Source organism: Rhinolophus hipposideros (genome assembly GCF_964194185.1).
Source record: "Rhinolophus hipposideros genome assembly, chromosome: 4".
NCBI lineage: Eukaryota > Metazoa > Chordata > Mammalia > Chiroptera > Rhinolophidae > Rhinolophus > Rhinolophus hipposideros.
The window spans coordinates 67,645,435-67,664,422 of NC_138050.1; the positions used below are offsets into that span (position 1 = coordinate 67,645,435).

At 33.8% G+C, this 18,988-nt stretch overlaps 1 protein-coding gene across 1 annotated transcript in view; it reads right to left on the reverse strand.

Annotated features, from left to right (window-relative positions):
* Positions 1-278: 278 nt before the first annotated feature.
* The window catches only part of GPC5 (glypican 5), a 1,240,359-nt gene continuing 1,221,649 nt past the window's right edge, over positions 279-18,988 (reverse strand). Inside the window, exon 8 of the mRNA XM_081046138.1 lies at positions 279-1,232. Coding sequence (XP_080902264.1) covers positions 1,075-1,232 — 158 coding nt within the window. The 3' untranslated portion in view covers positions 279-1,074. The remainder of the gene's footprint in view (positions 1,233-18,988) is intronic.

Consider the following 18,988-nt stretch of genomic DNA (forward strand, 5'->3'; position numbering starts at 1 on the left):
ATAGTCGTATCCTAATTCGTGTCTGTGGAAGTATCTTATCACAGCTGAGAAATCAGGTACTGTGGATTAGCAGCTCTGCTAATGTGAAAATAGGGAAAGAGCTGAAGCATTGCGTGCCATATTTTCTGTGTTAGTACATATCTTTAGATATTCATAGGAACTTTAAAAATGTATATGGTCAAGTATTCAATATCAGGTTTTAAAATGAAATAGCAAATGGTATTTTGAAAGTGGATGGATATATCATTTTATCAGAAGAAAATGATCAATATTCTTTAAAGTTTTCCACCAAATAATTAATGGCTTTATTAGAGATATTCTTAGAGCAGGCATGTACTTTGCAACATAGCTAAATCCATTAGGCAAAGAGAGAGTCTGGAACAGAGCATTTCTGATGGCATTTTGGATATAATGGACTACAGATCAGATACTACCAAAATACTCAGCTTTAAGGTTTGTCAGTGGCTAAGTTACAGTGGATAGAAATTATCAAGGTTCTTCAATGAAATTACATGAAATGTTCCTCAGCAATCTACTCTATAATGTACAGGCTTTCAGTAATTTCTTTCCATAGGTTGCAAAAATGGAAGAATTTCTTGAAAATGCATGCATACTACTTGCCATTGTATGTTTTGACTCATTTAATGGAATTCTAATTCCAGTATTTTAAGAAACACTCTACTGTTTTCATTGTTCTGCAAATATACCTTCAAATCAAATCATTTTTTTTTTTAAAGAAAGCAATGAGTTTGGAATTGGGGATAATACAATTATAGATACACTACGTCCTTAATTGAATACACTTCTATACTCTTCACATTCATAGGTTTAATATGATTGAATTGAAGAAGGTTTAATTTAGATTCAAAGGAGACATTTTCAAACAGTCTATCATTTAAACGTTGATTTTCAGATACTTTGTGAACATTCCAACTTGGCTTCTAAGAGGATAGTGTTACATACCTTTTCATAAATATAATTGTTATGTTCAAAAAGATCTTACTCCAATCAAATGAAGAAAGGGGAGAAATGAGACTCCAATAAGACACATGCGATCAGAGCAGAAGAGTTCAGTTACCAAAGCTTAGGAAGTAGCATCACTGCACCCATCAGAGTGAATGTCATTGACTCAGTTGCTGCTGTACATCCTGATCCAGTTGTGTCTAAATTACTACCTGCGTCTGTTTGATGGACTTGCTTTACGTCACTGAGGTTCATCTCATCTGGCATCCCTGCAGAGGCAAATAAGAAAACACAGGGTCATGCATGACCACCTTACCATGATATGTCTACAGCAGCTCTTAAACCCAAGTGTGGATATCATTGTTTTTTCATAGCATTCTCCACGCTATGTGTTCACCTAACACTAAATGGACTAATGTGATACAAGTGCTTTTGCTCTTCTTAAATTGGACAGTGCAGGACCTTTGAATGGGAGTTCTAGAAATATTATAAGAGCAAAGTGAAACTTTTCCCCCTCCCCAGCTTCTTAAAGCATTTGGAATAGTCCCCTAATGCCACTGATGGGTAAAAAAGAAAAGAAATTTAATTAAAATGTCCTGAGATATGGTGTCATTGCTTGTTTCAGAGATATAAAAACTATAGTAACTGTGTGAAACCTTTTCTCATGAAAATAAAACAATGTAAGAAGAAATAAGTAGGGTATTTTTTAAAAGTAGAATTTATACAGATCATATTTTGTTTTAGACTAAACTATGCATAGGATCCTTATTGGAAATATATCAAAGAATAATAACTAATGCTAAATAATATCCTTCATATACACACACAGCTATGGGGATAGAGGTGCAGACGACTATCAATAGGTCAAATAATTTTTAAAAGTGTGGCCTGGAGATTGAAGTTAGGGTTGAAGTGTTTCGTTAAAAAAAAAAAAAAAAAAAAAAAAAAAAAAAGCCATTTTGCCCTATTGACAAAGTTCCTGTCATCCTGGTCATTACTTCTAAGTGTTATGAAACTTGACAAGCACAGGAGGAGAAAAGCCCCCAAATTACTGGGGATGAAATTATTTTCTTAAAGAAGTTTACTTTACTATAGTATACCTATGAAAAGATGCTCAACATCAGTAATCAGCAGATAAATGCAAATAAAAACCACAGTGAGATATCACCTCACATTAGTTAGAATAGCTATCAACAACAAGATGGATAATAACAAGTGTTGGAGCGGCTGTGGAGAAGAAAGAAACACTCATACACTGTTGCTGGGAATGTAAATTGGTGCAGCCAGTGTGGAGATTCCTCAAAAAATTAAGAATAGAATTACCATATGACCCAGCAATCTTTCTCCTGGGTGTATACCCCCAAAATCTGAAAACATTTATCCATAAAGATATATATGCTCCGATGTTAATTGCAGCTTTATTTATGGTGGGCAAGACATGGAAACAACCAAAGTGTCCTTCAATAGATGATTAGATAAAGAAGATGTGGTATATATACACAATGGAATACTACTCTGCCTTAAGAAAAGATGAAATAGTGCCATTTACAACAACATGGATGGATCTTAGTTTATAATGCTAAGCGAAATAAATCACACAGAAAATCACACAGAAAATTTTGAGAACCATCTGATTTCACTGCTATGTGGGATACAAAACTGAAAGCAACAAACAGACAAGACAAACAAACAAAGAAACAGAAACTCATAGACACAGGCAATAGTTTAGTGGTTACCAGAGGGTAAGGGTAGAGGAAAGTGGTAGATGAGGGTAAATGGGGTCAAATATATGGTGATAGAAGGAGAACTGACTCTGGGTGGTAAAAACATACATTGTGATATATAGATTATGTATTATAGAATTATACACTTGAAACCTATGTAATTTTACTAACCATTGTCACCCCAATAAATTTTAATAAAAAATGAAAAGAAGTTTGCTATAATATACCTAGGAAATTAGTAACTTATCACTTATTATCTAGTGCTACAAATGTTCTGAGGCCATGTGACTGAATTATCTCATGGCATGCCACTATCAGTCACAATTAAGTTAAAATTCAATGTTACTACTGCCACAAATACTGACATCGTAATTACAGTGAGACTGAAAAAAAAAAGCTTCATTTAAGGAAAAGTCAATATTTATGTAATTAGGTCAATACATATATATAATTCAGAAGATAAGCTTTACTGCATTCAGAGCATTAAAATGAAGCGTAGCTCTACTGATCTGCCATATTGATTTTACAATCTGAGCTCTTGCCTTATTATTCATTGTTTGGTACTTGTTTTGCCCTTCTGTATCATTAGGCAAGATGAATAAATGAGTAATTCGTTTTTTATGGGACTTGAGGAGAGTGTAAGTATTTCAGTCATAGTTTTATACTTCTTGCTATGCGAGAGCTTAAGAAGAAGTTAGGAGGACTTTAGACAATTAATTTTTTTTTCAAAGATAACTACATAAATTTGAGCTTTAAGGTATATTTACTATTCTTCTTTTTTAAAGCACTGTAAAGAGACACCTGAATTGTATTCGTGAATAACTATTTTTAATGGCTTTCTGAGCTTGTATTTCCTTCATTCATTCATGAACCAGGCACTGTTCTGGGTTTAGATGATACCATTGTGAGTAAAAATATGTAGGAAGGAAAATGTTAAACCTTATGCCTAGAAGTCAGGCAATGCCAGGAGGGGTATCCCACTTTCAATATGATGTCACTTTAACATCTGAGGTAAAGATGTTACTAATAATTATAATAGTTCTAAGGCAGATGGTCCCTTGATAAAAGAATAAAAAGAATCCAAGATCTCTTCAAGAGTCTGGCAGTCAGGGCTGCAGTTTGGAATCAAATCACAACTTGGCCTTGACATCTCTTAAGAAATCTTAGCATGCTGAGAAGGCCCACAATTATTTGATGTAATGATTGTTTTCTTAAAGGAATTTAATTAACTAAGCTTGTAAATTATACCAAAGCTTAACCAAAGACCCATAAAGGAAAAATTAGTTTGGGGATTTATTAGATTAACAAATTAAACAAAAACAAATGAATTTTTGAATAATCTTTTCTATGCATAATAGAAACACACAGATGCCAATAAATTCATATTTCTGCTGTTGGTAGCTTACAGTCTGGTAGGGGAATACAGTTACTACAAAAATAACTGTAACATTAAAACTTGAGTACATGCCTGGTGGTTGGTGCTGTGGAGCATGTGAAAGGAGCCTCAGCGAAGGCTCCACTAAGGCTGCATCAATGATTAACTGATTTGGCAATATCTACTGAGCTCTTGCTATGGTGCTAGTACTGCTTCAAGTACTTCACAAAAATTAACTTATTTAATTCTCACAACCGTTCCATGTAGTAGGCACAGTTATTATGGCTGTTTTTATAGATGAGCGAACTGATGGACAAGGTTAAGTACCATGTGAGCCGTGGATCCAGGCATCAAATCCAATCTGGACCCAGACTGTGTTCTGATCTCCAGCACTACTGACTCCAAGCATCAAAAAATCAATACTAAGTTGGGAACAAAGAAGGTCAATTATGTTGTCCAGAAAGTGTTACTACGAGAAATTTTTCTCTTTCCTTGATCAGGGATGGCTGATTATGTGCTAGTTGTGTGTATTAATCAAGTAACTGGAAGTATGCAGGTTTAGAGTTCCTGTGGGCCTATAAACCATGATGAGTCAGACTGATGATGGATCTGCGAGAATTTCAACTCTTTTTGTCATTTATATGCTGGTCTTTCCCTTGAGGCAGGGAGTTTGGGTATTTCTCCCTTCCTTTCTATTCTGTCTAACTACATATCTTAACAATTCTTAGTCTCACTAAACAATTAAGACTGTTTAAAGATCATTTGTTTTCTATTTTTAATAAGATAGATTGCATGAGCAAGAACTTCTTAATTTGGTTACTCATTCACAAGATTTGCACATTTCTGGCTCTGTGTTAGGTAATGTGCTGGAGACTAAACACAGAGGGTGCCAAAAAATATATATACACATTTTAAGAAAGAAAAAAAAAACTATTAAAATTGTAATACTCAATATGTACTAATAACAAAAGATGAATACAAGTCATGTTTGACTTCTGCAATTATAAGAGGTGCTCAAAGTGGTTACCATCAGCGTCCAGACGTTTCTGATTACAGCACACTACTGCTTGAACAACGTGGACCAAAGTGTCTACTTTATACATTTTTTTTGGCATCCCTGATATATACTATGTATTTACAGGCTTTTCCCCCATACTTCAAGTCTTTTCCGTCAATGATGGAAGTATCGGGCAGATTTAAATGTTAGGAGCAGTACTAGAGGTCATCATTTGAATTCAATGAAATCAAAATAATTTATCTCTAGGAATTATCTCTTTTCAAAGTAGCTATAATCATGGCACCCCAGGGGAAAAAAAAAAGCCGATTACATAGTATGCTTTTAATCAATATTGTTGAGTAGGCCCCTTGAGTAATGACTCATTCTCACAACAGTAGGATGACTTAGGTACAATTATTTTTCCTCATTGTACAGAGTAGGAACAGGTGCAGAAGTAATTTACTAAAGGTAATGTTGCTGTGGCTGAATCCCAGTTGTGTCCCAGTCAAATGCAGATCTCTTTAATTCCAGAACCACCCTATTTTCGACTCTATACAATCAAAGCATTGAACTCTGCCACAGTCTGGCTGGATGACTTTAGGCAAGAACCCCATTTTATAGAACTTTAAAATGAGAGCACTTTCAGTGAGAGAAATGTTAGTCAAAATACAGTGCTTGCTAATTGATTACATAAATATTTGGAAAATAAGATAGACTTTTATCCCACAGCATACTCTAAAGTAAGTGCCCATGGGACCAAAGATTTTAGTATAACGAGGAAGCGAACAAAATATATAGGTTAATATTTTTATTTATATTTAGGTGGTAAAAAGCATATTGATTTTTTAGGCAGGATCTATACAGGAAAGATTAATAGTTTTAACTTCATAAAAAAAGAAGTTCTATATAACATGTATCACCATAAAAAAAAGTAAGAGATAAATTGCAAAATGGAGAAAACAATGCAGTGTATATTGCAGCAAAAGGCTAAAGTCTTTAACATAGAAAGCATTCTCATAATCCATATGAAAACCACAATGTCCTTATAGAAAAATTGTTCAAGGAAATAAATAAAAATTTACAAGAAAAAATATCTATATGAAAAATTGAAAGCCTTCTTTACCGGGAAGCCAATAAATACAATCTTACACATGATAAGGTATCAATTATCTAATGTTGACAATTATCCAGTTGACAAAGGCAGGCCAGAGGGGAGATGATAGCTGGTTTTGGCAAGGTTGCAACACTTTTTTTAAAGGGAATTAGCCAAAATGTATCATGTTTAAAATGCTGATGGTTGTGGGGTTGGGGGTTGGAGAATAGGGGGTGGGAAGCTGGGTGAGATATGTGAAGGAATATTAAAAGATACATTGTTAGTAGTTACAAAATAGTCCTGGGGGGATGTAAAGTACACCATAGAGGATACAGTTATTAATGTTGCAATAACTATGTATATCTGTAATATGAAGACATAAAATATATTGCAGCAATACAGAATATGGAATAAAATATTAGAGATAGATGTGCACTTAGAATTTTATACCTAAGAAGAAAAGTCATGGATGTAATGAAAAATATCCATTATGAGAAAATTAGCTTTGCAAGCACTTGCTGAATAATGTTGCTGTGGATCTTGTTATATTAAATATTATTAAAAATATTATCCTTGGTTACTACTTACTGGGCAAATGATGATAATTTATACTTAAGTCAGCCTTGTGTATATTGGCAAGACATTAGGGAGTTAGGGAGTCTAACAAATCTGAGATGGCTTAGGATAACAGTTTGACAATTTTTTTTTTTTGTGATCACCTAATTCAATTATACCCTGTCTTCTAGGAAATATGATTAATAGGTGTAGTCCCTGGAGTAGGTTGAGTCCCTTGAGTCCAAGGATAAATCCCAAAAAATGCTGAATTATTTTCCAATTTTCCATGGAGACTTCCATAGGATCCAATAACAAGTAGAGTGAAGGTGTAGTTCAAGTGACAAGGTCCCTAATATTTCTATAGCATCATGAACACCCTGACTGAAGGTCATCTCTGTGATTTTTTCTACTTTGTTTTTAGAGGGTCTGAGTAATAAATGGGGCTGTTCTCATGTCAGCTTCTTCCGTTCTCTATGGGACAAGGGTGTGAGATTTAGTTATAGTCCCTTTTGTTGAGTTTTATAGCAATGCATACTGTTTCTTTTCCAATAAATTATATAAGAATAATGGAGTAACTTTAATTGGTAAGAAGTTAAACAATGGATTAAAAAATAATGGAAAATTCTGACTATAAACCAAAGCTTATTTTAGTATGATTTATTGTGATATTTCAGCTCTGGGTAATGTTGGAGATCATTATCATTTATTTGTTATTTCATCAAATGAATTATCAGTGACTCTCCAATAATTATTGATAAATAGATTTTGGGGACATCGGGTTTTATCACAAAGAATATTGTTTGTATATTTTGCCAGTTCCTGATTCTATAGTCCATAAGGATCATCTAGGTATTTTCCCTAAGTTTGCTTTATTGTTTTTTAAAGACTTTAAAAAGGAAACAGAAACACATCTCATATTGAAAATGCCAAAATAGTTTAAGTACTTTTATAATAACGTTACTGTTATGGATTTATTTTTTTTTTGACCAATTATTGTGAAACTTCCTCTAAAGCTAATTTTTAAAGAGAAAATTTAAAAGGTCTTTTTTCGGCCAATTGGCAATTAATATCAAGTATTAAAAGTATATCCATTAAATATACTACAGTACTCAGTTATATACTACAATGCTCAATTATAAGAATTTACAGATAATTTGAAACAATTCTAATTAATAATTCTAAAAATTACTTTTAAAATATGTAAAAGTAATACTGCTAGTTAGGTTAATGAAATAAAAATATAGGTTTTATATCTTGTTTGAGTTAGTGATAATATGGGCTTACAACACTATTAAAAATAAAATAATAATAAAATTATATCCACACAGATACATGGCAGTGATATTCTATAGTACTAAAGGCAAAGAGAAATGTTTTAAAACATCTAGGGAAAGGACAGATTGCTCTTAACAGAACAAAATACTAGATTAATTTTCAAGATCAACAATAGGAGCTAAAATAATAATTTATTCTGAACTTGAATGAATGTAGAATTAAATGTAGAATGTAGAATGGAATTAAACTATGTCGAAGAAATAAAGGTATAAATAAAACCATTCTTACAAAGAATCAGTATTTTTAACATTCCCCGAACAATCCTAAAATAATTATTAAAGAGTATAAGTGAAAATGCAAGAAATTGAGCCCAAATAAAAATGTGGGATAATAAGGATCGAAGTACTTGGCAAATATCTAGGTTACTGTATTTAGGTGTATTGATTGAAAAAAACAAATAACAAAATGATTAGGGGTTAAAAATAAAATTTGAAATACTGGAAAATAATTGTTAAAATGTTCTAAAGTATTTGTATGTTTGGGAAGAAATGATAAATATTAACTTTAGGTTTTGTTAAGACGAAATATGCATTTAAATGAATATTAAAAATTAAAGGCTACACTTAAAGAATTAATATGTAATATATACATTCCTAATCCACTGAGATAAAGATTAATGAATACTAATAATAGTGAGGAAAGAATAAATGCACAAACAAAAATACGTGGTAAATAAAGCACAAAATCGGATCTTAGAATGATATGCAAATAACTTAATAATCTCTAAACAAAAACGAATTGTCTCAAATCAGAAAACAGACATTCAGTCTGGATTTAAAAGAAAAAAAATCTGGCAGCACACCAAAATATAAAGATACAGAAAAGTGAGAGCAAATGTTTGAAAAAATATACTCCACACAAATAATACCCAAAAGAAACTGATGTCTTTATATTAATAAAAGATAAAATGGGTTTTAAGCATTAAAAAGAATAAACAAGATTATATAATAATGAGAAATGATTCAACACATAGGTATAACAATTCTGAGCCTATTACCTTTAGCATATTCTCAAAATAAATAAATTATTAACAAAAGAAAATATTTGGGTAAAATAAATTAAAATGGACACATCCACAGTCAGTGGGAAATTTTTACCCCACTGTCTTCAGTAATTGATAGCTCAAGCAGATGTAAGTTAGTGAAGATGGATGACTTGGTAACCAGAACCTTTGGGGGAAGGAAAAGAAAACTCTATTGCCTCCCGCCATGATTCTAGTGCACCCCTTGAATCTCCTTGTCCCACCTTACTCACTCCTTCACATGGAAAGAGAACACATTGATCTGGTTAGTAAGTCAGGAAGAAAAAAACCAACATGCTGAGCTTGGGGATTTCTCATTCTCTTTGGATTTGCCTGCCCACAGTAAGGATGCATTCTTCCCTGTCCTTTGTTACAGTGTAAGCTGAGACCAGTGCTGTTCCTGCAGGGCAGACATATAGTTTTCTAGCTGACTTGATGGTAATTCTTGGATGAAATATTACATGTCAAATGTAAGCACATTCTCCAGTTTACTTTTTAACAGTAGAAAACTAATATTTTCATTTTTACCTGTTTAACACTCGTGCTTATATTTTAGTTGATACTGACCTCAGGAGAAGAAGAAAATTGTGTTACTTTTGCATCACCTCCAAATACAAACTTTCAAAGCTGGATCTAATAAAGATAGATTCATAGATATCATCATGCAGTCAATGACTACTGCATATAGTGCATAAACACTCTTTTAAAGCACACAGAAGACATTTACAAAAGAGATTGCATATCAGGCTACAAAGCACATATCAACAATTAATAAGTTATTTTAAAATAAGAATTCTCTGACCATAACAAAAATAAAAGCCAAACATAAAGGAGTATCACTATCCCTACAACAAACCTTATCTAAGAACATAAAACAAGACCTAAGTAGAGATGTGTATCAAGTTCATGAATGAGAAGACTCAAGTTTATATTGTTATCTCTTTCACTGTGTACTGAAATTTCATCCTGATGGCCCTTGATGAGTCTAGTCTATTGTTTCATTGTTCTGGGCACTCAGTGGGCCCTTTCCATCTAGAAGCTCCTGGACATCTGGGGAAACATTCTTGAATTATTTTATTGATGATTTCCTGTCCATCATTTTCATTGTTGTGTCTAGAAATACCATTATTTGAGTCTTGGATTTCAGGAAGCTGTCCTCTGATTTCCTCTTCTAGTTTTCATCCTTTTACTCTGCTTTCTGGGAAATTTCCTAAACCTAATTTTTCAGTACTTTTGTTGAACTTTTCATTCTTATATTCAGATTTTAACTTTATTAATTTTTTTTATTTTCCAAATGTGACTTTTTCAAATTAAATTTATTGGGGGTGACATTAGTGACTAAAATGGTATAGGCTTGAAGTGTACAATTCTATAATATATCAAGTGTATATTGCATTGCGTTCAACACCCAAGTCAAATCTTCAGTTCCCATATTTTAACCTCGTTTACCCTCTTCTATTTCCCCTCCCCCATGACCCTCTGGTAACCACTAAATTGTTGCCTGTGTCTATGAGTTTTTGTTTCTTTGTTTGTCTTGTTCATTTGTTGTTTTCAGTTTTATATCCCACATATGAGTGAAGTCAGATGGTTCTCGACTTTTTCTACTTATTATATTATTTCTCTTAGTATGGAAAACTCAAGATCCATCCATGTTGTCCCAACTGGCAGTATTTCATCTTTTCTTATGGCTGAGTAATATTCCATGTGCTTTTTGTTTTTGATTAAGTTTTCTTAAGCCTTATTTAGATGCTAATGACAGTATTTTCTTTCAAAGTTTTTCCGCTGCAGAGTCTCTGTTTAATACAAGTTGTTTTTTTATGCTTGTGGATGAGACTTATTTTCATGTTATCACTTAAATAAGTGGTAATCCCTGATTTATTATTATGTGATAATTTTTAAAAGTGGGGAGAAAAACCTTGGTTGGAATTGAACGTGTGAATGAGGCTCAGTAATTATTAAACAAGTGTGGTTTTCTTTATATGTCTGTTGGGGAACCTACATATCTCTTTCAGGGTAGAGTGGGTCGGGCTGGACAAACAAATGCCTCCAAAATATTGGTAGCAATGTTTTCTGCCAGTCCAGGTAACTGTCTATATTATAGCTTAATATCTTAATTCCATGTCAACAAATGCTTCCATGATCACCAGAATATGGGGAGACAAGGGTGGAGAAACAAATTAGCAAATAAAAGCAGCCATCTGTATGGCACACATGTCATTTCTGCTCACTAGTCATTGGCCTACGGGGTCAATGTCAAGTATGTGTAGTCCTACCAGATGCACAAGGAGGAGAAAACTCATAAACCTTGTAGATGGGAAGTCTTATCTACTAGGCTCTCTTTAATTGTCTTTATTTGTTTCCTTTTAAGCTAGGCAGATCTGCAGAAAAGTTCCTTCCAATATCCAGCCTGAGAGTAATTAATTCTCTGGCTGCAAGAATTCTGGGTACCAAATTGAAGGATCAGCATCTGGATAGGGTGTAGAACTCAACATTTATTATACGCAAATGGATAGATAGGTAGATATATAGGTAGATATGACCATATATTTGTCAATCCTATTTATTTAAAAATAATATTCCTGTTCTCAATTGATCCTGGCTTTCCCTCAGTCCAAAGACACTTTCCAGATTACACTTTCTGTATCATAGTGCTGTATGAGAGACAGAGACACCTATTGATCTGGAATGGAGAAAGGGATCATGCAATGTTACAGCTATTGACTAGCCCTTCTTTTGTTGACCTTTTTCTTTTATACCCTCTTACTAGAGGTGACAGATGATAGCTATCCCTGTATCTTTTGAGGATTTTATTGAGCAAATTGGGTTGGTTCTTTGCTTTCCTCAATGTTCCTTGGGAGTTGGCTTTCTTGGGCCTCCTACATTGGTACCTCTCATCCATCTGCTTTCCAGCTTCCAAATGTTATTGCTATCTCTTCTTCTACTTCCTCTACTCTCAGTAAGTGTACGTTTTTGTTTGAAAAAATCCTCATTCTGTATTTTAGTGGGGTTGCTGGAGGGAGTAAAATTACATGTGTCTGATCAGCTTCTCATCTTGAAGGTAATCTGCTGAACAATTTCAGCATCTGACCACTGAAGCTTTGTCCTGACACTGGGTAAGTCTAGGTCTGTTCAGCCAGTTCAGACTGGTGTAGTTCAGATTGGCGTCTGTTTTAGTTGGTTAGTGTTCCTGCTGTAGAGGCTAACTATTTTTGATTACCATCTCTGATAATGGTGATAATTTTCCCTAAAAATACTAAGCAATATTTCATTTGCCAGGAAACTGACTATTAAAAGATGATTGCTCCCTCCCCCCTAATAAACAGTGAAAAAAAACCCTGCTGCTTTATACAGGAATGATTGAATGCACATTGGAGGACTGGACAGCAAGTTGTTTTGGCTAACCCAGGGTGTATTTTCTATATAATCTTGTAAAGCTCACTCAGTGTGCCAGAAGAAGGCCTGGTTAGCTATAGAGCTATGGGAATACTTGGAAAACGGAGATTTGCTATCATTTGTGCCCTTTAAATATTTTCTTTTATTTAGACTTTTTGTTGGGCCCATATATACATCTTTAAGATACTGGATTAGGCATTGAATAAATAGATGACATTTTCACTTACTAGTACTTGCTAAAAATTAGATGCAGCAAGTTAAATGTGAACACTGATGAGGAGACAACTTTTCTCCCAATGAAATATAAAAATTAACTTCAGGCAAATTTAGACGTTTTACTTCAGTAAGTGAAGAATATTAAATAGCTAATCCTTAGAGCCTTAAAATTGTCAAAATGTCTAGGAATGTTGTGCAAGAGAGATTATGAAGCTTATTACATTTATTAAATGAAAATGAATTATCTTGGCTGGCATATCTGATTCATCACGTGTGTTATAAATCAATATATTTCACTTAATAGTTCAAGCTCTAAATATTATATATGTTATTTTCTAAGAAATCTTATTTGCCCAAGGGATCTCTAAATAAGACATAGGGAAATAGTCATTGCCATCATCCCTGAGAAGAATATCAGCAATATTCATGAAAATACACAAAACACAACATGCATGAGGCCAAGTACCTAGATTGTGGGGATGACTCTGTGCTTGCCCTCGTGCTATTCTCAGCTGGAGGTTTATATTCAGATGGGACTATGTAACATGTTGAAATGTATTGTTTACTATACTTTGGGTTGACAAAACATTATGAAAATAACAGGTGCATGTGTGAGGAGAAAACACTGTCATATTGAAAATAGGAGAACTATTCGGATGTTAAAAATTACAGAATCACTTCCCTGGCCAAGGATGGAAATTCTTTCATTCTTACATTTTATCTCCTGGAATAAATAGCATCCATACTCATTCTCTCTCAAACCCAGAATTTGTTGTTGCCCCCAGTATCTAATTCCATGTGACATATGATAACAGAATATAGTTTTCCATCTACTGTTAAGTTCTCTGGCATAAACCCATCTAATAACAATCATGTCAGTTCTTTCTGTCCTTGTCCCTATCCATTATCCAATTACACATAAAAACACTCTTGTGTTCTTACCCTACTTGGGTATAGGTTTTCTTCTGATCATAACCTAGTTTTACTATATAAAAAGTCTATATGTTATATGTTTATTATATCTTATATCTTACATCTTATATCTTTGTGTTTTTGTCACTTATATTTAGGGCCTTATATTGATCTCATGTACTTAATTTTAAGACTCTCAAAATCATGGTTATATTTATGCTTTCTATTCCTTGTGTTTATAATAGTCATCACAGTAGTCTATATTTAGTAGAAGCTTTTTGAATATATGATCTACTTAAAATAATTTTGATATCTAAATAAACATTTAACTCTTGGTTTTTAATTTATTTAAATTGGAGCTACACAAATGCCTAGAATTCTTGCTAGAAAGCAATGGAGTATAGTAAAAAGAACTGGGGTCAAGCCCCATAAAACTTAGAAAATTCACACAGTCATTGAGATTCAGTTTCTTCATCTGTAATGTTTGCATGAAAATAAGGCCTTCTCCCAGGATAGATGTAAAAACTAAATGAAATCATAAATATGAAAAACAGTTTGTAATTTTTTTACATAGAAATATGGTTATTATTTGAATATTAGAGGTGATGGTAGGCAAAGTGTTTTGAAAAGCAAAATTTCCTTGGATAGTATCTGATAGAGCCAGAAATAGGATGTCAGTTTCCTGACTCCTGGTCATGGCCAGTCTGGCAAGGGAACTTGACACCTTAGAACAAACTATCTGCACATTAAATAAGCTGGTCAGATGTCGTGCATTGTAAATAGGAATCCAAAAAGTTTGAGATAATCATCTCCATCATCAAAAAATTGTTATCATAAAGGTATTTCAACTGCATATACACATTATCTATCTATCTATCTATCTATCTATCTATCTATCTATCTATCTATCATCTATCTATCTATTGGGGGTGCCAAAAAAATGTATACAAGTAGACACTTTAGTCAATGTTGCGCAAGCAGTAGTTCACAGTTCACCGTAATCAGAAGTGTCTGGACACTGATGGTAACCACTTTGAGCATCTCTTGTAATTGCAGAAGTCAGACGTGACTTGTATTCATCTTTTGTTATTGGTATATATTGAATATTATAATTTTAATACAGTTTTCCTTTCTTAAAATGTGTATGTGTGTGTATATACTTAAACTTCAAAGTTTATCAAAGATGATTCTTTAGTTTATGTGAAGGGTGAGTCCAACATTGCTGGCACTTAATAAACATTGTTAAAGAAAACATTTCTACAAAATCCTGACCACAACAGACATTAACCACATACAAAAAACAAACCGTTAATACAACACACCAGATCTCTGCATTTTCCTTCCAAGAAGCTGCTCATCTTGTTCCCAGAGATATATTTTTAAAATAATTTAATATTTTAGAGCAATTTTTGGTTTACAACAAAATTGAGAGGAAAAAAAAATAGAGATTTTACATGCTCCCTGCCCTGACACCTTCATAGCTTCCCATTATTATCATTGCTCCAGAATAGTATATTATTATTATTATTATTATTATCTTTTTTTTTTTTAACCAAGGATGAATCTACAGTGCCACATCATAACACCCAAAGTCCATAGTTTACCTTGGAATTTCATCTTGGTGTTGTACATTCTGTTCTTTTTGGACACATGTATGATGGCATATATCTGTCATTATATCATACAGAGTAGTTTCACTGCCCTAAAATCCTCTGTATTCTTCCTATTCATCTCTATTCCTCATAGTACTGGCAACCACTGATCTTTTTATTGTCTTCATAGTTTCACCTTTTCCAGAGTATAATACCTATAGATTGCAATCACACAGTATGTAGCCTTTTCAAACTGGCTTCTTTTATTTAGTAATATGCCTTTGAGGTTTCTCCATGTATTTTCATGGCTCCTTTCTTTTTGGTGCTGATGTATGAATAATATTTCCGTGTCTGCATGTACCACAGTTTACTTATTCATTCACCTACTGAAGGACATCTTGGATGCCTCCTAGTTCTGGCAATTATAATTAAAGCTTCTATAAACACCTATGTACAGATTTATGTATTGGCATAAGTTTTCAACTCTTTTGGATAAACACCAAGGAGCATGACTGCTAGATTATATGCTAAGAATATGTTTAGTTTTGTAAGAAACCACCAAAGCGTCTGCAAAATGGCTGTGCCATTTTGTATTTCTACCAGCAATGTATGACAATTCTTGTTGCTCCACTACCTCACCAACAATTGAAGTTGTCAATTTTCTTTATTTGGATCTTTCTAATTTCTTGATTTGGGTTTCCTGATTTGGATTTTCTTGATGACATATGACTTGGAGCATCTTTTCACATACTTATTTGCCATCTGTGAATCTGCTTTGGTGAGGTGTCTTCTGTTACCGTCTTTGGTCTGTTTTTAAATCAGGCTGTTTGTTTTATTGTTGAGTTTTTAGAGTTTTTTGTAAAATTTGGATATTAGATGTGGCTTTTGAAATATTTTCTCCTGGTCTGTAGTTTGTATTTTCATTTGCTTGGTATTGTCCTTTGTGGAGCAGGAGTTTTCATTCATTTTTCAATCAGTGTTATTCATTAGAGCTTCAAGACTTACTCATCTTCTGACTACAATATAAGTTTATAATTTTAATAAAGCCCAGCTTATCAATTGTTTCTTTTCTGGATTTTGTCTTTGGTGTTATATCTAAAAAAGGCATTATTCCCAGAGAAGTTTTTAGAAACAACAATTTTTTCTGCAAGTTTCCCAGGTAACTCTGCTTCCTGATTTTTAGGAGCGTGTAGGACCATTTGGCAAAGACAAGTCTGTTATTTTAAGAGCATTCTGATGTAAAAAAGTAAACTGGCAGCTCTCCAAATGATAGGCATTATTCTGAGGAAGAGTCAGTTTAAACACAGAATCAAGTAGGGAAATATCATTTCTGTGTATAAAATTCAGAGAGAACGTGTCCATAAAGGAAGTGGGGTTGGAGGATAGCACACAATGGAACATGAGTCAGTGGGAACTAGAGGGAAATGATTCTCCATGAGCATTTCCAAGTAGTCTTACAATATCATACTACCTCTGGTCACAGGACCAAATGTGGACCATATAATTCTAACTCCAGCAATTAATATGTCACGAGTGGGAATGGTGACAAAGCATTTAAAAAAGGTTTTAAGATGGATATACTTTTTATTTCTAGATAATAATCGATAGTATATACATCTCCTCAAAAAAATTATACGCTTCTGTTTTCTAACATTTCCTTGGGTATGTGAAGCAAAATTTAAGCAGCTTGTGCAGTAAAACTTCCAGAAGTTATCTAAATATTAGTTAAACCAAATTTATTGTATGATGACTGTCATTTACAACCAGATGGTGCACATTATGCACATGATAAAGGTCTCTCATAACATTCTCACTAATATTAGCTTGTTTATGGAATACTAAAGCTGTGGCACAAACTGATAAGATCTGGGATGCTGCTATTCTATTTGCAACTCATTCTGCAGTGCATAAACACATCAGTCTAGTGGATGCTAGCTAGGATCTCAAAAGTCATTACAGCAATGAGATTCAATTAAATTAAGGACAAAAATGGATCCTACACTCAACACCAAATTTATCCCCCAAAACAAAATCTGGACTTGATTAAATTATGTCTTGAAACAGCATCTGTCGTTCCATGTAGTATGGTTTCTCAATCTTCTTTGTGTAACTTATGGCCAATTTTAAATGGAAAGACATTTTTTTTTCATACTCCCAGTTTGGCAAACTGATTTTATTTACAGTGTTAGTTAATTATGTATATATGCACAACAACATACAAACTCTTTATATTTATGATGTAAAGCTAAAATATACTTACAAATTAAACTCAAATGACGATGAAATTAGCAACATTAAAATTATCATTAAATTAATGTGATGGATGACTTAGTCTTCCCCTCTAAGTCCTCACTATACCATGGATACACACAGATGGTGTGAGAGTTAATTTGATGTGTCAACTTGACTGGGCCACCTGGTGCCCAAATATTTGGTCAAACATTATTTTGGGTGTTTCTGTGAGGGTGTTTTGGATGAGATTAACTTTTACATCAGTAGATTGAGTAAAGCAGATGGCCTTTCCTAGTTTTGGAGGGTCTCATCCAATTAGTTTCATCCAAGCCTAAATAGAACAAAAAAAGTGGACCCTCTCCCAAGTAAGAGAGAAGTCTTTCTTCCTGCCTCACTTCCATTGAACGGGGGCATTGGCTTTTTTCTGCCTTTAGACTTGAACTAAAACATTGGCTTTTCCTACTTTTTGAGCTTGCCATCCATTAGGCTGAAACTATACCATCAGTTCTCAGTTTCCAGCTTGCTGACTCATCCTGCAGATCTTGGGACTTGTCAGCCTTCATAATTGTGTGAGCCAATTCCATAGATATCTCCTATTGGTTCAGTTTCTCTGGAAAACACAGACTAATGCAATGCCAAGAGTGTTTCTAGAGAAAAACAGAATTCTGATGAATTTTCTGAATTGACTTTGTGGTTTCTGGAATTAACTCTTTAATCTGATTAGATTTAAAGATGCTAATGCCTCCTTTTTCAGTAGTGAAGAGAGCACTGATATTCCTTGGCATGATCTGGCAAAGCAGATTCACAAACTATTTCCATTGGATGTTTGTAATAAACACTTTTAATAAGCAAGGATTTGGGTAACTATGTATATAATACTTTTGAACATTTTATCAAACTGATGAATATAATGAGATTGGCTGGTTGCTCTTAGTATTGCTGGACAAAGTAGGGAAAGAAAATGATGAGCTCAGAGATTTGAACTCCTTGTTTAAGTGCCACATAAATGACCTGAATGCTTCTATGTGAACCCTGAAGGATACTCTATCTCCTTAACTACAAGGCAAAATTTGCTGGAAATCAAATAGAGAATCTCATCCTGACATTGGCTAAATTACAACTTGTAAGTTGACCTCCCATCCTTGGAGCATGTCTCATGTTAAGTGATGACACATATTGAGAAGAAATTGTTATCCCGACAGTTGGAATGGGGTCAGGGGTAAGGTGGGGGAGAGATTCTGATGAAGCTGGAAACATTAAGCATGTAAATTCTACCGGATCTTCTTTGCCAGTGAAAGCAGCTTCCCCAACCCCAGTAGAGTGGCCTCCCCATCTCTTCTGAGGAAATTAACTGCATTGCCTGAATAAAATATAATGGCTTTTCCTGAAGCAATTGACATTGAGACAATGACAGTTCTTCTCAGGATCCTCTCCCACTGCTCTTCTTTGCTTCTGGACTAATAACTAGACTCAAGTCCCAGAAGGTACCCACGGGTGAGCAAGAAAGTGTAACCCATGAGGAGGTATATTACACTCAAAAAGATCTACTTGAATTTTCTAATCTATATGAGCAGAAATCC